General features: G+C 42.4%; 1 protein-coding gene across 4 annotated transcripts in view; it reads right to left on the bottom strand.

The window, feature by feature from the left end:
• Nucleotides 1-1,013: 1,013 nt before the first annotated feature.
• The window catches only part of SPICE1 (spindle and centriole associated protein 1), a 39,294-nt gene continuing 23,301 nt past the window's right edge, over nucleotides 1,014-17,006 (bottom strand). For all 4 annotated transcript variants that reach the window (XM_084801290.1, XM_084801291.1, XM_084801288.1 and 1 more), the window contains exons 11-18: nucleotides 15,440-15,571; nucleotides 12,939-13,089; nucleotides 11,792-12,016; nucleotides 9,096-9,577; nucleotides 5,882-6,065; nucleotides 3,723-3,825; nucleotides 2,791-2,878; nucleotides 1,014-1,463 (exon numbers count right to left, since the gene is read on the bottom strand). In XM_084801290.1, the coding sequence (XP_084657416.1) occupies nucleotides 1,410-1,463; nucleotides 2,791-2,878; nucleotides 3,723-3,825; nucleotides 5,882-6,065; nucleotides 9,096-9,577; nucleotides 11,792-12,016; nucleotides 12,939-13,089; nucleotides 15,440-15,571 (1,419 nt within the window). In that variant the 3' untranslated portion in view covers nucleotides 1,014-1,409. The remainder of the gene's footprint in view (nucleotides 1,464-2,790; nucleotides 2,879-3,722; nucleotides 3,826-5,881; nucleotides 6,066-9,095; nucleotides 9,578-11,791; nucleotides 12,017-12,938; nucleotides 13,090-15,439; nucleotides 15,572-17,006) is intronic.

Genomic DNA, 17,006 nt, shown 5'->3' on the forward strand with positions numbered 1-17,006 from the left:
GGATTCAAATTGAAAATAAAGGCTTTCAAGGTCTAAAGGTGTGTGGGGGCGGAGGGAAACTAAAGCTAGAAAAACATACAGGAAAATGTGTATCAAAGAACTCGTTCACTGGAAGACAATGCTGTTCCCAGAAAGTGCTGGTTTTTAAATAAAAATTTCAAAGCTAGCACAGGAGAATCTCTACAAGATATTGGTCAGGGAGGTGACGAACACCCTCCTAAAACACAGGCTACTTCCATGGCATTGTTTTCTCACCATAACTAGATGATGAGACCATATTGCTAAAGCCTAGTATTCAAGTGCGTGCTCAACTGCAAATGGGTCATCATTATCAGCAGCACCAACCATCAGAGGCTCAAGGAACACCCCAGAAGGGCAGAAAGACTATTAGGTGGGGAGGAAAGCAGTGAAACACTGACTTCTAGACACTGCATGGCTGCTGCACACATGAGATCACGGCAGCTGTGGTCACCTGTACAAGAGCAAGCTGGACAAAACCCCAGCAGAGATGAAGAAGAAGATGCCACACTCGTAGTGGAGGAGCAACGGACAGCTGCTGTTGCTCAGGAAAGGGGGCTAACTCTCCTTAGGGGAACTTGGCTACGGGTAAGTTGTCCATATCCCCATGGGCACCATTAACTGGACTCAGGTTTAGTAAGAACAACAAAGTAAACATGGAGCAGGGAGGGAGACAGGAAGAAAGGTGCTGGGAAGAGTTGGAGGGAGGAAGTGATAGATGAGAAAGACCAAAATACATTGTGTAAATATTTTTAAAAATAGAAAAATAAGTAATTTTTTAAAAGAGAAGCATTCATGGGGTTGGGAAGATGGCTAAGCGGGTGAAATATTCACCATGTAAGTGTGAAGAACGGAGCTCACTATATTCTGGAGAGCCTCCTGCCTCAGGCTGCTGAATGCGGGGTTGTAGGTTGACACCTTGGCTTCAGCCTTTGGCTTTTTCAAAGCTGTACATTCAATTTAAAATGATGGATAGCAGAAAAGAAAACATCACATTTTTCTGAAAGTCAGAAAATTTTTATTATAAGTTATACATAAAGCAAATTAGTTCTTCTGGGAAATTGATCTGCATTTAAGATGCAGGGGAAAAAACCCTCCAACAGCAATAACAAGGTAACAATGTATTACTAAAAATATAACAAGTTTAATCAAATGTAAAACTTTAATTCTACAGCCAGAGTTTTAGTCACAGGGAATTCACAGGTTAGCTGCTTTGTTTAAAAACCTATTCGAAAAGGTAAAGTATTAAAATAATTGTTCTTTTCCTTGTTCCCACTAACACAGGATATCTTTGCAGGTTTCATCTGAAGAAAAATGTCACAACTTGAAAAGAGGATCCTCAAAGTGGGACCGGAAAGCCAGGAACATGGCACTGAGAACACTGGACTTCGCTATGGCATGTGGGTAGAAAGAGCAAACCAGCCTTCTTCACTTTGCCTTTCAGTCTGTTAAACAAGATGCAGAGACTAGTTAGCTCACTGGAGACTGTCAGACACTTAGACCAAGTACATTTAACAAAGCCGCATGTGTGCTAGGCGGCGCTGCAATGCCAGCTCTCCTGGCAACGCTACTGATCTCAGAGACACCAGGTGGCTGCCTGCTCAGCAGGTGACCTGGAAAGCCCTAACTTTTAAAAGAAGGAGAAATCCAACATTTATTCAAACTGTAGATACAATCTGAAAAATGATGAAAAAAGGTTATTGGATCTTAGCAAACTAAATGATACTAAGTCCCATGAACTACAGAACTCTATCAAAGAGATAACTTTAAGCTTTTCAGAATGTAAAAATCAGAAAGGACAGGGCTGGAAAGATGGCTCAGATGTTAAAAGCACTGGCTGCTCTTCCAAAGGTCCTGAGTTCAATTCCCAGCAACCACATGGTGGCTCACAACCATCTATAAAGAGATCAGGTGCCCTCTTCTCGTGTGTAAGTGTACATGTAGGCAAAATACTATATACCCAAATAAGTAAATCTTGAAAAAACAAAACAAAACAAAACAACAGGGTATCAAAAATAAAAAAATCAGGAAGGACAAATCTTCAATGCCACGCAACAGAGGTAGCTAACGAAGGCAGTCAGTTAGTCTTGGCTGTGTGTCTCCAGGCTGTGTCTAGTGGTTTCCCCGTATCTGTTACCAGCTTACCTCTGATAACAACAACTTCTACAATTCTGAAGATAGTCTTACAGGTTTCTATAATAAACACAGAGAGGAACTGTGTCTTTCTATATTATCAATACACATAAAAATATCTTCTGTGAAAAATCTAAATAAACTGCAAATGCTTAGCTTCCAGACAGTCTGGAGCAAATGAGAACATAAAATGTACAAAGCATTCATTTAGCCTGTGTTGTCACTCGTCTAACAAAGGCCCCCTAGATGTAGCACACTGGGATAAAGTCCTCAGACCCAGGACTCTGGCTTTCCCATACTCTACCTAGGCACACCAACAACGGTGGGCACAAACCTCATGTCTACCACCCATCGAGGCCACGGAACATGGGAACAAGCCTGAAACCAGTGATTCTTAGTCTCTCAAGATGCTTGGAATCCCACCAGACTTTAGCTTATTTCTTGGTTGTCATAGAAGACAAAATGAATGTAAGGCTTATTATTTTTCAAATAAAGATAAAAATACAGCATTTCCTTTCTTTGCAGAATTTTGTATCATGCTAAAGAGAATAGGACTAATGACTAAAAATGGAAGCCAGTCACCTTCTGCCTGCACCCTCTGGGCCCTACATAGTGCACTGGTTATATTTTATAACGTACCTTTGTTCTTGGATTAACAGGCGTGAACTTCCCACTTCCGGAGGTGGCGTTTAGCGGAGAACAAGAGTTGCTAGTGGCCCCTGAAGATCTATGTGTGAGAGACAAGCAGGCAGTGAGAGAGTGAGGTCACCACCAACCACCAGCCATCAACAATCATGCAACCACTCTCAAGAGCTTTTAAAGGTTTGGCTGGCAGGTCCAAATGACAGGTCCTAACATGGTGCCGACATCAAACTTAAAACTAGCAGTTTACTACATAGAATGGTTTAGCTTTTCAGAAAGAGTGGAAAGTTCAGCATTCTGATGTGCCCCTCACCACCATCATTTGGCACACTTCTCTCACTTACAACGTCTTGAAGGGACACACAACTCACCACCCAAAACAGACTCATTATTAACACAAGTCCAGCTTCCCTCGGGGCTCTCTTTGTACGACAGATACATTCTGTGCATTTTGACAGGTGATTGTACATGCCTTCCAATATCATTTGAGTATGATTTTTAAAAGCAATAGTGGTGAAGTTGTCAGGACAGCCAAGAGCGATGACAACTAGAGCAGGAAAGTACAATACAGGCATGCAGGGTGGAGACAGAAAAGCCAGGGAACTCCTCCTCCACCCGCTCACCAATCACGTGACTCATCTAGACCAATCAGCTTTGGGTTCACTCACTGCAAGGAGTGTATCAGTGTGTCCACGCTGGGATATAGCATCTCCTAATTTTGTGGCCATAAACACCTAAGACTGGCCCCCTTTTGTTTTATGAAGGCACCCTACTTGGTTAAGCTTACTTCTCACCTTCTTCTCCCAGATACTCACTGTGTCTGAGGGAGTCTGGGTGAGCGTAAGGTAAGCAGACACTGGGCACGGAGAGAGGGGCACACACTGAAACACACTCTCAGAGCTCAGAGAGGCAGCAGCCCTGCCACCTACCTTCTTGAACTGATCCCACTGACCGGGGAGACACTGTTACATTTGGAACTCTCTTGAGCCTCCACTACTGGGACAGACACTTCAATGGTTCGCTTTCCTTCTTCTAAAATATAAAAATTGATTTTAATTTCACTACTTTTCACTAATAAAAGTAACAATTTTGCTCAGTTTCAATATTATTAAAAATTATATATTACAAATTCAGGTGTTTATATATTTTTATCATGATAGAAACACTTGAGAGATGCTTTTAAAAAACAAACTGTTAGGACAAGAAACTTTAGCTTTTTCTGTCAATTTGGGAGCATGCCAGTTCACAGAATGCCAGAATCTTCCAACAAGTGGTATCACATTGGAGCAAGAAGTGAAAAACAGTGAACCCTAAGATAAATTGGCTCAGTGGAGGGAAGGAGTGATGGGGGGTGAATATGGTTAGGATGCATGCACTTCTGAAACTGTCAAAGAATTTTTAAAAATTAAATTTAAAAATTAAAAAAAGAACTAGCTCTAAAGTTTAAATTTTTCAATTTGATAAAATTAAATAGGATTTTATTTACCCTTACAGCTATGAAATCTCTGATTTTAAGAATGAGTTACAGGCTCCTCTATGACTATGGTAGATATAAAGTATTTTACTAATAAATGTTTGTCAATTGCTTACCTACCTAGGAAATCTTTTTAAAAATCCATGCAGGACGCTCTAAATCTGGTCAAAACCGCATGACTGGGAAAGTCACAGGCTTCACCAAGTAGAAGAGACTTACTACTGTTTGGCTAGCCAGCTATGTCAAGCTGCCTTCTAAATATCTCTAACCACACCCACAGAAAGATGCTAGTTCCAGCCTTATTCAGAGCAGCCTGGCTCTGCAGAGAATGGCGGTGAATGCAGAGCCTCGGCTGCCCACACTGCTAAGAATAAAAGATGGTAGCATAGTTAACTCAATAGGACACTGCCAACCCCTCCTCCAAGGCTCAGGGACTACCATGCAAGAGGGGCAGGACAAATGTAACAAGGCCTGCAGGGGGTGGGGGTGGACCTGTCCAGAGTCTGTCATGGTGCCGGGTTTGTGGAGCCTTACCCTATCTGTTGAAATGCTGGCTAATGCTGGATTCTGGGAGGCGTGGGTGTCACTCTCTTTAGTTATGTATATACTGGGGAGTCCACCAGGCTCTCTGGGACAGCTCCATAGCCACCCTCAAAACCAGTGGGTCACAAAAACCAAAAAGTTACAAGCATGAGAAAGGGACATGCAGGCAGGGTGCTGACAGGTGTGTCAGTGGAAAGAGAAGAGAGGAGGGCGAGAAGAACCAGAATGTATTATATACATGTATAAAACAGTCAAAGAACAAAGCTAATTTTTAAAATTCCTCAGTTATCCTACAAAAGTGTTTTCTCCCCAATGACATAATGCTTATTTTTATCTTCATTATATCCCACAGAGGCCCCTATAGAACCAGGAATTCTCTTTTGGGAGTGTTGAGTACTAGGTGACATCACAGAAATCAAGGTAATTGTCAAGCTTACGGAACACTAAGATGGGCAATGTCATACTCAACCACAGAATCACACTTGAGGCTAACTTTTCTATGCCCCCACTATACGCAGAAAGAGCTGACATTTTCTCCTACACTTACTATTTGCTGTGTGATCCCCAACTTATGCTGCAATACTTAAGACTGACACACACAGCAGGCACCTTGCAGAGTTCCTATGTATTTGAGCAATTTACTTATTTGAACCAGAATTTGTCTCCAGCCTCCACGTCTATGAAGAACTGGAGACAGCTAGCTGTCACCTGAGGAAATAATAAACTTGCGTGGCAATGTTTTCCTGGTTCTTAGAGAACAGTCATTTTGTGATCTGATGTGACAGCATTTCTAGTCTAATTTTGATGCTCACACTTTATAAGCATATATCCTAAGTGAGTCATATACTGTAACTAATATTTCACTTGGATGGTGTCTCCCTGGACACCAAAGACTGGCTACAGAACCAGAAAGAGCTTTCTACCACCATTTCTGTCACTTGTTCTCTGGCCCAAGGCAAGATCTGCAGGTACAAAACTGGGGGTACTGGAACAACGGGTGCTCTGAGGTGCTTTTGACTGAGAGAGGAAAGCATCCTTCTGGTCATCTCGTAAGTCATGAATGTGACCCACCGGCCCACGCGCTGAGAGGTGGCTGCACAGGCGACGCTGGGGAGGAAGAGAGGTTCAAGCCAACAAGCTTCTGCTGCTCCACCAGCTGGAGAAGTTTGCTGCGAGCCTCCAGGCTCTGCCGGTTCAGCTCCGCAATCCGCTCCTGCATGGTGCTTGGCGCCAGAGACTGAACTGCTGGGAAGCTCTGGGGGAGGAGGGGGGAGAGGGGTGTAAATTCATAATTAAGAACCACCCAGTTCTCATTCCATACTAAGTAGCAGCAACTCGGGCTTTATGAGCCTTGCTCAATACGCATATGAGTGATGGGCAGAATACAAACCATTTACTTGAAGAAGGAGGGCTAAGATAAAGGGACACGCAAGTTGTTTCACTGCCACAAGAGCACAGTCTAATGGGAAAAGGTTCCTGCATCGCTTACTAATTGCCTCAGCTGGAATCAATCAATCAGTCAATCAGACCAGGAAAGATCTGTCTCCTGTTGAGTTAAATGTCACATGCCTACAGATGACAGATCAGAGTGGGCATAGACTTCACCGGAATATCTCTGGATTTGAGAAGGATGTTTTTATAACTTCAGTCTTCAAACAAGCTTCATGAATTATCTGGCAAAGACTCTGAAAATACTCCTAACTCTGCCCACATGTCAGCCTCTTCAGGCTGCTTTTAGCTTCAGAGATCTGATTTAAGAATATCTGTGATTAGAAAAGCACACAAGACAAGAGTATAAAAGCCCAAACAACACAAAATGGAAAGGTACTCTAGGGATATTATCCAAATTTAATTTAAAAAGCCCAAGAAAAATGTAGGTACTTTCACCACTCATAATAATTTTGTTTAGTCAAATATGTCCCTTTGTGGGGAAAAACCAATCCCTGATCAGAATGACTAATTTAAACTAATACCTATTAGGTTTTTGTTGTTGCTGTTTTTAAGATAAGTAAACGAGTAAGAATCAAAGGCTATTTTGTATTTCCAATTAAAATAGCTGTAATACTGCTGCCTTTCTAGGCTGGCTTATGTAGTATTTAGAAAGGGCAGAGGCTCAACATTTAACTGTGTACCTGTTTAAAAGCAACAGTGATCTGTTTCAAGTGATCTTCAAATCTCTACAAACATAACGCAGTATGCAAACACACTCTGCCCACACTGAGGGCTGCCATGCACTGCTGCTCCTTCCTGGCTTGTATTCTTGGGCCAATGATAACAGAGCGGCTTCTGCTTCCACCTCCCACTTTCCTCAGCAAAGCATTCAATCTAAAGCTCTTAGGAATGCAGCTATCTCAGAAAGGCCTAATCCCGAGGCTATGGGATCCCTCACAGGAGTCACCTTTGCTCAAGAAAGATCAGATAAGGTGTCTTCCATGAATGTCATGGACACTCCCATCTGGGACTCAGATTCACTTTTCTCTCCACGAACAATGAAATAAAGGTTTAAGTTATCAGACTAGTCCATGGACTTTATTTTACTTATAAATGTCTTCAGTGACAGAAAGGCAAATCCACAGGACCTTACTCACGTAGTCTACAAAGGCTGCCCTCGCCGAAGCTGAGAGAAGCTGAGAGCTCACCAGAGCTGGGGAGGAGAGTACGAGGTGCAGGGAAGCTTCTCCACTGCGGACTAAGAACAGTTAGGGGTTTTCTTTTTTTGTTTTGCTTGTTTTTTTGTTTTCTTCTTTTGTTTTTAAAAGTCAAGTCTCATACTATAGCTCGGCATCATCTGGAACTAATTAAGGTAGCTCTGGCTGTCTTCAAACCCACGCTAACCGGACTTAGTCTCTTGAGGATTGCAGGTGCTGAGCCAACATGCCTGGCACTAGTTACACAGGGGGAAAAAATCTTGCTCCTGTGTAAGAATAATGCTCCTGAGAATGTGAGCAGACCGGCAGCTCTGGCATCCATCAGAGGCACAGGCCCCACGCCAGACGTACCCAGTCAGGCAGTACATCTTAGCAAGCTTCTCAGATGGTTCGCATACATGCACATTAAAGTCTGATTCTTTAAGTATACTTTCTTTAGGAAAACTATTCTGTGTCCTAGAAAAAAGTTTTTCAAGAGTTAAGAGCCAACTACTCTTTAATAGGCCACGTTAAGAGTAAAGTTACAGCTGGTCTCGGTGGCACACACCTGTAATCCCAGCACTTTGGGAGGCAGAGGCAGGTGGATTTCTGTGAGTTTGAGGTCAGCCTGGCAAGGGTCCAGGAGAGGCAAGGCAAGAAATCTGTCTCAAAAAAACAAAATGTATGTAATAATATAAATGTATATGTAAAAAATAAAAAATATTTAATAAAAAATTAATTTAAAAAAAGAAAAAAGAAAAACGAACTTCCATAAGCCACAGCATACATACAATACACAACTGAATAAGTAAGGCTATGTAAACTGGCAGTTTATTTTTAATGTTTTTTTGTTGATCAAATACCACTAAATGTATGCTGAAATTTGTTCTAATAGATGCCTTGGAAATAAAAAAAACAAAACAAAAAACAAACCTCAAACAAACAAAAAGTAGTTACTGTGAATTAAAATCTAGTTGTGTAGCAAGCATTCTACGTCCTTCTAATTCCATATCACTCACTCCTAGCTTGTCCTTAGCGCTCCTACACATTTCACCTTAATTCTATTTTCTGCATTCACGCACTTTTTCCTTCATGATGCATTGCAGTGTAATACAAACTAAGTGCTGTCTGTCTTCTGAAGAAGCTGTGCTGAAGCTACAGAGTCACTCCTGAACAGAAATGTCTTGGGAGGGCTGTTCTGGCTGGAATATGAGATGTACCAGCTCTTATGCCGGGCAGGGCTGGCTTGCCAGCTGGAGCTTTGGGAGTGACTGGCCCCTGAGGGCTTTCATGAAGGGTTAATCCACCAAAGGAGCCACAACATAGCAGTATCCTGGGGAGGCGATGAAAGGGAGGGCCAGGGCAGAGCTGGAAGAACGTCATCACCTGGGGTGCATCTTAAAGAGATGTGCCTTGTCCTGTGACCCTCTGGGCCACCATGAGATGGTAGCCTCTGCCCTGTGCTCCTGCCACCATGATAGTCTGTCTAACCTCAGGTCCCGAGCAAAAGACTGTGCCACATGGAGTAAGCCCTCTGAAACCATGAGCAAGAACAAAGCTTTAGTCCCTTTGTATAATCTTGCACCATAGTCAAAGGTCTAGCATGATGTCCAACCCTAAGTCCTGCTGTGTCCTACTCACTCTTAGCTGGTACTTACAGCTGACATGTCGCTGGCACTTCCCTGTTTGCTTGGCTCCCGAAGTCCATCCCCTTGCTCGCCCCCTGACCCGGTGATATTATTCAGGTGTGCCTTGATGGCTGAATTCTGTAGTGTCAACTCAGCAATCCGTGCCATTAGGTCCTTCCTTTGTACCAGCGCCTCGTTTGTTCTAAGCTGCTGCCCGTCTCCCAGCACGAGGGGCTCTTCTGAGAACGCAGGGCTCCTTGACTGCTGAGTGGTGGGAAGGGGATTGCATGGGGGCTGTGACAGGCTAACAAATGGTGGCTGCGCTTTGTTCTCTAGATCTTCTCCCATGTGAGAGACTCTCCACCTCTGAGTGAAGAGACGATTTTCCTCACTTGAGTTCCGGTCTGGATCGACAGGCAAGCTCTTCTTTTCCCAGTTGTGTTCCTTCTCTATGACTTCCACAGTGGGAGGGATTCGTGGAGCAGGACGAGTCTGAACAGTTCTCCTCAACACTGCAGATAAGGTTTATAAAGCAATCATTAGCATCTTATTTTCTAACAAATTGGTACTATAATCAGCACATTACTCTGTCATAGTAGTTAGGGAAGTATTGAAATGGATGGGTTTGGCTTCTGAGTGCCTAAATTATTTTCACAACGGAGTACAGTCTCCTGCTGCAGCAATGCCAGTGGGAGCAGCTGGGGCACGAGCTCCGAACAAGACTCCACAAGCTGCAAGAAAATAGCAGACAAGCTGGACATGGGGGAAATCGTCAGCTTTGATAAGCCCAGGCTGAAGAAAAAGAAAAAAACCAAGACACAGGAGAATACCCTGCTGACCAAAGAGACCACTGAACAGGAAAAGGGGAGTGAAATTTCCTAAAAGCCTAGGAGGATTCCCCCACCCAACTCTGTCATCTCCAAGACCGCCTCGTGATGTGGAGGAAGAGCCACAAGCTGCACTGTGACCCCGGGCACTCCACATTGATGCCACCAGCCCTCGGGTCTCTGACGGGGACCTCCCTACTAATCGGACTGTCAAATTTCACTGGTTTGCCCTGGGATATTATAGAAAATTATTTGTATAATAAAAACAAAACATACTTCATGAAAAAAAAAGATGCACAATCAAGAACAGAAACTTTCATATTCCTGAGACCATTAATTAACATTCTTGTGAAAAATCATGTGTCACAATGATTTTTAACATACTTTGACACATGTAATTGCTATCCAGGAATAGTGATGCATGCCTATAATCACAAATGAGAAGGAATGATCATGAGGTTAAATCTAGCCTGGGCTACATAGTGAGACACTAGTGTGTGAGTGTACAGGGGGGAGTGGTGTTAAAAAATTAATATAAGGAATACAAATCTAATATGAACAGAAATCACAACTCAAAGCATACCTCCTTATTCTAGACATAATTAGTAACCCCCCAGACCCCTGAGAAATGTTAAACTACCAAGTTAGAAGGCTGGAAGAGACATGAAAGTAAAATCTCACGTGCTAGAATAAGAAAGCTGGCGCCCAGAAGGGGTGCCTTAGCCCAAACCTCGCCCTGGCAAGCCACCAGCACTTGACTCTCAGCCCAGCACCATCCCCATTTCCATGCCACTGATCTGACAACGCCCTATTTGCTTTAGAAACAGAAAAGTACAATTCTAGCAATAAGGATATGCTATTTTCTTTAACCTCTGGAGCCCCTTCAATTCAAAACACATCAAAGTACAGAAAATCTGAGAATCATAGAGTCCAAATAATAAGTTAAGTTCTACCGCTCTGCAAGAAAATAATAGTAATTTTTAAAGAAGTAAAAATTCATGCAAAACAGAAAGGAAAAGAAATCTTCAAAAAAGGAGCTGGAAAGCTATCTCAGCAGGAAAAGTCACTTGCACACAGGCTGGAGTTCCATTCTGAGATTCTACAGGCGATAACTGACTCCCCAAAGTTGACCTTTGACCTCCATATATAAGCCATGGCATCCATGCACTTACTCCCCCCACCTCAAGATTAATTAATTAAATTTTAAAATGAGGTAGAGTGATAAAGGAATATAATTGATGTTGACTGCTGGCCTCTACACAGGTTCATATGGGTGAAGGAACCCCCAACATACACACACACACACACACACACATACAAATAAAAATAATCAAAAATATTTTTTAAAGGACCGGTGACAAATAGCTCAGTGGATAAAAGTACTTGCCACCTAGCCTGATGACCTGAATTTGCTACCTAGGACCCACATGGTGGAAGGCAAGAATCACTACCACAAGTTTCCTCTGACCGCCATATGTGTGCCATGGTACGCACATGCACGCACACAGACATACACGCACGCATGCGCGCACAGTGGCATGCCTTAGAAAGAGTGTATTATTTTCAGACACTTCTTCCCATTCTCTGTGTCTCTGGGCTGCATGAGGAGAACAGCTTTCCTTTGCCATGCCTTATTCTACACCATTCAGAAAGAACAGAGCCAGCTGACCACAGACCACTGAACCCATGGATAAAACTAAGTCCTTCCTCCTTCAAGTTATCTGTGATTTTCAGAGTGGTGGCAGAGCGCAGGGGAACTACCCTAAAACACACAGGCACATGTGCATATGTGCGCACGCGCATGTGTGTGTGTGTGTGTGTACACATATGTGTACAATGCATCATACAAGTGAAGGGCAAAAACCACAGTACCATGTAAACATAGAGAAGCATGCTTACCATCCTGCAGAGGAGAGAACTCTGAGTTGCTTTTCTGCCTGGGTGGTGTTAGCATCACAGCTGGCTCGAAAATATGTGCTGGAAAATTATTGGCCAGATTTAAGTTCTCTGTCGGGGTTGGCCCCTGAGATAGTTTAACAGGTAACTCTTCCTGTGGGAATTCAGCCACTTCTTCTCCTCTGAACATCAGTGGCACGGAGACATCACTGCTTACCACAGGACCCTCTGAGAAAGATAAAAGGACATTAATTAAAAAGGAACAAAAGGAACTATGGGCACATTTCAGGTATTTGTTCCTCTGTGTGTGTGTGTGTGTGTGTCTGTGTGTGCGCGCGCACACACGCGCGCGTGTGTGAACTTTAGTGCACACTGCATGCTTTTAGAAGCTCAAAGGCCTGAAGAGGCTTCCGAGCCCCTGGAACTGGAGTCACAGGCAGGAGTTATGAGCCACCACAGGGGTACTGAGAACCGACCCTGTGTCTTCTGCAAGGGTACTAAGTAGCCACTAAGACATTTCTCTAGCCTCCAGGCATTTATTCTTAAATGCATTTAAGTAGTGTGAACATTCCCAAAGTCCTCACTCTCTCAACTATATCCTCCTTTGCCAGAAACTCCCAGGCAGGGGCTTGTTTTGGCAGGAAGAGCTCAGAAAGCTACATAAAGAAAGCCACTTACAGACTCCCAGCTCTTAGCCTTCCTAGTGGTCATGGCAAATAGGGCAAGAACAAAACTTGTTCATATACTGACTTGTGCATACAAGGGCGTTCAAAAACAAGACAACTTGGTAGTCATGAGCTAACAGTGTGGTGCACCCCATGCTAACTAATGGGGTTGTAAGGCTGAGACTGAGAAGATGTGAACCCCATCTCAGACTTCCCCTCAGGCAGTGATGAGAATTCTCAGCAACTGTGGGGCACCATAACCCTGGGTTTCTCACCCTTGAGAAGCTAAAGGCTTCTTGGTAGTCAACATTGTATTGATGAGAGACTAGCAGCGAAGCCCACTGAAGACAGCGACCTCATATAAGTCATATGTCAGTCTGCTACTTCTTCAAAGCCACCAGCTCTAGCTTCTTTGCTGATTTATTACTACAGTGAGGTCATAAGATAATTTCATGATAGTCTGGGAATAATAAGACTCCACCTACCTACATTATCCACAAGTCTTCTACCCACTGCTGCCCTTTCTGATGCTTGACTCTCTTGTCTGGAGTTATTTATCACAGGACAGTTCTTAATGGCATGTGTGAGCGATATAAGCTGCTCATCTGTAGTGACCATGTACTGCTGAAGTCTCGCCTAAAGAAAACCACACATCACTGGCATAACAGACATCAGTCATTACCTAAAGAGTAATCCATACAGAGATGTGTGTGTGTGTGTGTGTGTGTTTGTGTGTGTGTGTGTGAAAGAGAGAGAGAGAGAGAGAGAGAGAGAGAGAGAGAGAGAGAGAGAGAGAGAGAGAGAAGTCATCATTTTAAATCCCCACCTTAAAGCAATGTTATTTGTAATTATAAATACTCTAAAGGCATCATGATGATGAAATGATTAAATAAATCACTAATTACTATTACTAAGTATTCTGCTATAAAAATTAAACCTAACCTTTTTATAGAGCTTTGAATTTGCAGAATCTTTTCATACAGATGAACTCTACTGACTAAGAGTGATACATTAGGTAGGGGAAACTGCAAGAGAGCGTTCACAGGCATTTAAGTGGATAAATTCTACTGTATAGTTATGCAGATGAAATAATGCCATGGGCAAAAGGAAAGTACAGCATTCTATATGAAGTATGATTACAGCTTCACATGAGTGGTAACTGTATTTTATGTATCTCACATTTATCTATGCACACACATATATATAACTATACTAATATTATGTAATTTTTAAACTTGAAATAAAATATCACACCAGCTGATTTACTTTCTGTCATATAGCTGAACATGTTTGGAATTCCATTCTTACGTTAGAAGTCAACTTTATTGTCCAGAAGTTTAGATGGATTTGTGTTTTTGTTTTGTTTTGTTTTTTGTTTTGTTTTTCGAGACAGGGTTTCTCTGTGTAGCCTTGGCTGTCCTGGACTCACTTTGTAGACCAGGCTGGCCGCGAACTCACAGTGATTCTTCTGCCTCTGCCTCCTGAGTGCTGGGATTAAAGGCGTGTACCACCACTGCCCAGCGGATTTGTGTTTTTCTTTATCTTTCGCATACTGTTGATGTAAATAGGTAATGTGAAACAAACAAGTCTGATTATAACCACAAAACGCATGTCCTTCATAACCACTGGCATACGGTTCTTAGAAGAACAGAAGATGGCAGGTGAAAGGCAAGAAAGAGGAGTTGTATGAACTGCCAAGGCCTTATAACAAAGACAAAGTAAGAGACACCAGTGATGACAGCTAGTGACACATATCCTAAGTGCTTAGAAACACAGGCAACTAATAAAGGTGGGCGTGGTCCAGACATTGGAGGTATTACCAATAGTGTAGTATCAATGAACAAAGCATGAGACACCTTATGTCACCAGCCATGCTCTCCCCAAGTTTCACACTCATATACTCAGTGGCCTTTTGAGTATCCTCATCTAGGACTCAAACAGCCTTCTCAAACTCTGTATATAAAAAGCCCAAGCTCCTCTTGAATCCTCAGCAGCTTCATCTTTTAAATGCCTAATCCCAAACTGCACAATCACCTTTGGCTTTTTCCCCTCATAGCCTTTCTTTCACCTCATTTTCAGTGGGATTAGCTGACCTTCAAAATGCACTCTGACTGTGCTGTCTTCACACGCTTCCCACTTCTGCTTGAGACGAGGCTGCTGCTCCCCATCTGAATCCATCCTAGCTGAGCTGCTCTGCTCTAACCACCTGCTGCCTTACCTAGCTCTGTCCCCGGTTTGCAGTTGAAACAACTGGTTTCACACGGGCACCAGAGACTGGCTTCGACTCTCAAGAGGAACCAGTAAAGACACTGCCTATGGCGCACCAGCCATCTATTAACTGGAGGCAGTTCCGTTTGGAAATGAGATTCCATTACATTCTTCTTGGTGGCATTGAATCTTCTCAGGCAAGCATGGCAGCGCGTGCCTGCAATTCTAGCACAAGTGGAGGCAGGAGGATCACAAGGCCAAGGCCACATTAGGCTACTAGTGAGACCCGCTCTCAAAAAGCCAAGCAAAAAGCAACCAAATCTTCTGATGGCTGGGTTTCTGGAAGCAGCTATGTTATTTAAAATATATATATATATATATAAATTCTGAGTAGAAACCCACTGTGGAATAAGAAATGAGGACGATGATGTCCAATACAACTCTAAGCTTAGGGTAGTTGTGCAGTATCAGAAAGGTGTGCCTCTCACCAATAAATAACTGCAGTCATTGAAGAACAAACTAAATGCATGACTCTTTATTTCTACTCATATATTAAGTATATATTATTTATAAGTATTAATTAAGCATATTATTGTTCAAATAGCTCCTAAGTCATTAGAACCTGAATCTGGAGACATCAAGTGGCCCATCATAGGCTCTCTACCTCACAGGGGATCACATCAGAGCAACGAAGCCATCAGCAGTTCCAGGAGAACCCTGCATGCATGCAGACATGCTCACTACTAAACAGGGAGCTCCTGGGAGAGCGCCTGAGTACCTGGGTGGTGCTGTGCTCTTCTCTGAGGAGGAGAATTTCCGCTGTCAGAGCATCAATGAGCTCCCGATGGTCACCTAGCATCTGTTCCAGCTGCTGCCTTGTCTCTACTTCTTTCCGCAGTTGGATTTCACTCTACAAAAAACAAGAAGGAAAATAAACTCCCACCAGTAGGATCACATATTGAAAACTGCATTTCTACAAAGATAGCAAAGATAATTACTGAGACAATGATGAGATTTAAAACTTTCATTAGAAAGCTATATTTAATTAATAAAAATGCACTTTTTTTTGTCCTTGCCTGTCTTTAAACAGATATAGCACTTTTTAAAAAAATGGAATTCAAGAACTACATTTTTTTCATTTAAAAAGTGAAGGGCTGTGCATAAATACTGTCTGGATACACAGACCATCTCTTGAAAGACACACTAGTATCTGATCACAATAGTAGGCTACATGGAAACAAACAGGTTGGATACAAGCTAAGAATGAGAATTAGGTTCTTCATTCTACGTGCTTCTGCATCTTTGAACTTCATGCTGTGTGACATACTGCCAATCAAAAACCAATTGTTAAAATATAACTTAAAACAAGTACATTCAACCATATTAACTATTTCTACTAAATGTCACTGCTGTGAAAGTAAATGAATAGATAAAAGGCACATGATACTAAGCCTGCAATGCTTTCTAAGTGCTAGCACATTTTTAAGGACTGCAGACTTAAGGGAAAAGATCCTAGGAGGCGGGAGGATAACAGGAATGGGAGGGAGATAAGAGAGGATGGGGTGACAGTAATCAGAATGCACTATATATGTGTATGAAACTGTCAATGAACAAGCTGAATAAAAGATAAACAGTGGGGAGAGGAAACCTGCTAACTATAATACTGCTCATTTCATAAAAGGCACATGACCAATACTCTAAAGGAAGGAATAAAATAATCACAGAATACTGAAAAGACTTTCACTTGTCTGACAATGCAACAAACCTTTCATTATAAGACACTTTGAGGAAAACATCCTCAGACAACACATCAATTATAGTGATACAACTGCTGTTTAAAGTAAAATTTACTTAACATTTTTGTCATATTTGTTCAATAGATTTAAGTACATAAGTAAACTGTATGTAGATTTTTAATATATGTATATACATGTGTGTGAGGGTGTGCATGCATGCAAATCTCAAGTGCCATTCTCAGAGATACACACAGGCCTCTCACTGACCACCAATTAGGCTAGACTGGCTGGCTAATGAGCCCCAAGGACACCTCTGTCTTCATTTCCCCAGTGCTGGGACAAGCAAGGACCACCATACCCAGGAGTTTTTAGGAGTTTATACGCCCTTGGGGATTAAACTCAAGCCCATAATTTATAAAATAATGAATCTTTTGCTTATAAACTATATTCGGTCCTCGGGTGGTATAGAATTAGTATTTGCTTTGAAAGCCTGTGGGCTTGAGTTTAATCCCCAAGGGCGCATAAACTCCTAAAAACTCCTGGGTATGGTGGTCCTTGCTTGTCCCAGCACTGGGAAAATGAAGACAGAGTTTTCACAATAATAAGACA

The sequence above is a fragment of the Acomys minous genome (genome assembly GCF_964271855.1).
Source record: "Acomys minous genome assembly, chromosome: 11".
Taxonomy (NCBI): Eukaryota; Metazoa; Chordata; class Mammalia; order Rodentia; family Muridae; genus Acomys; species Acomys minous.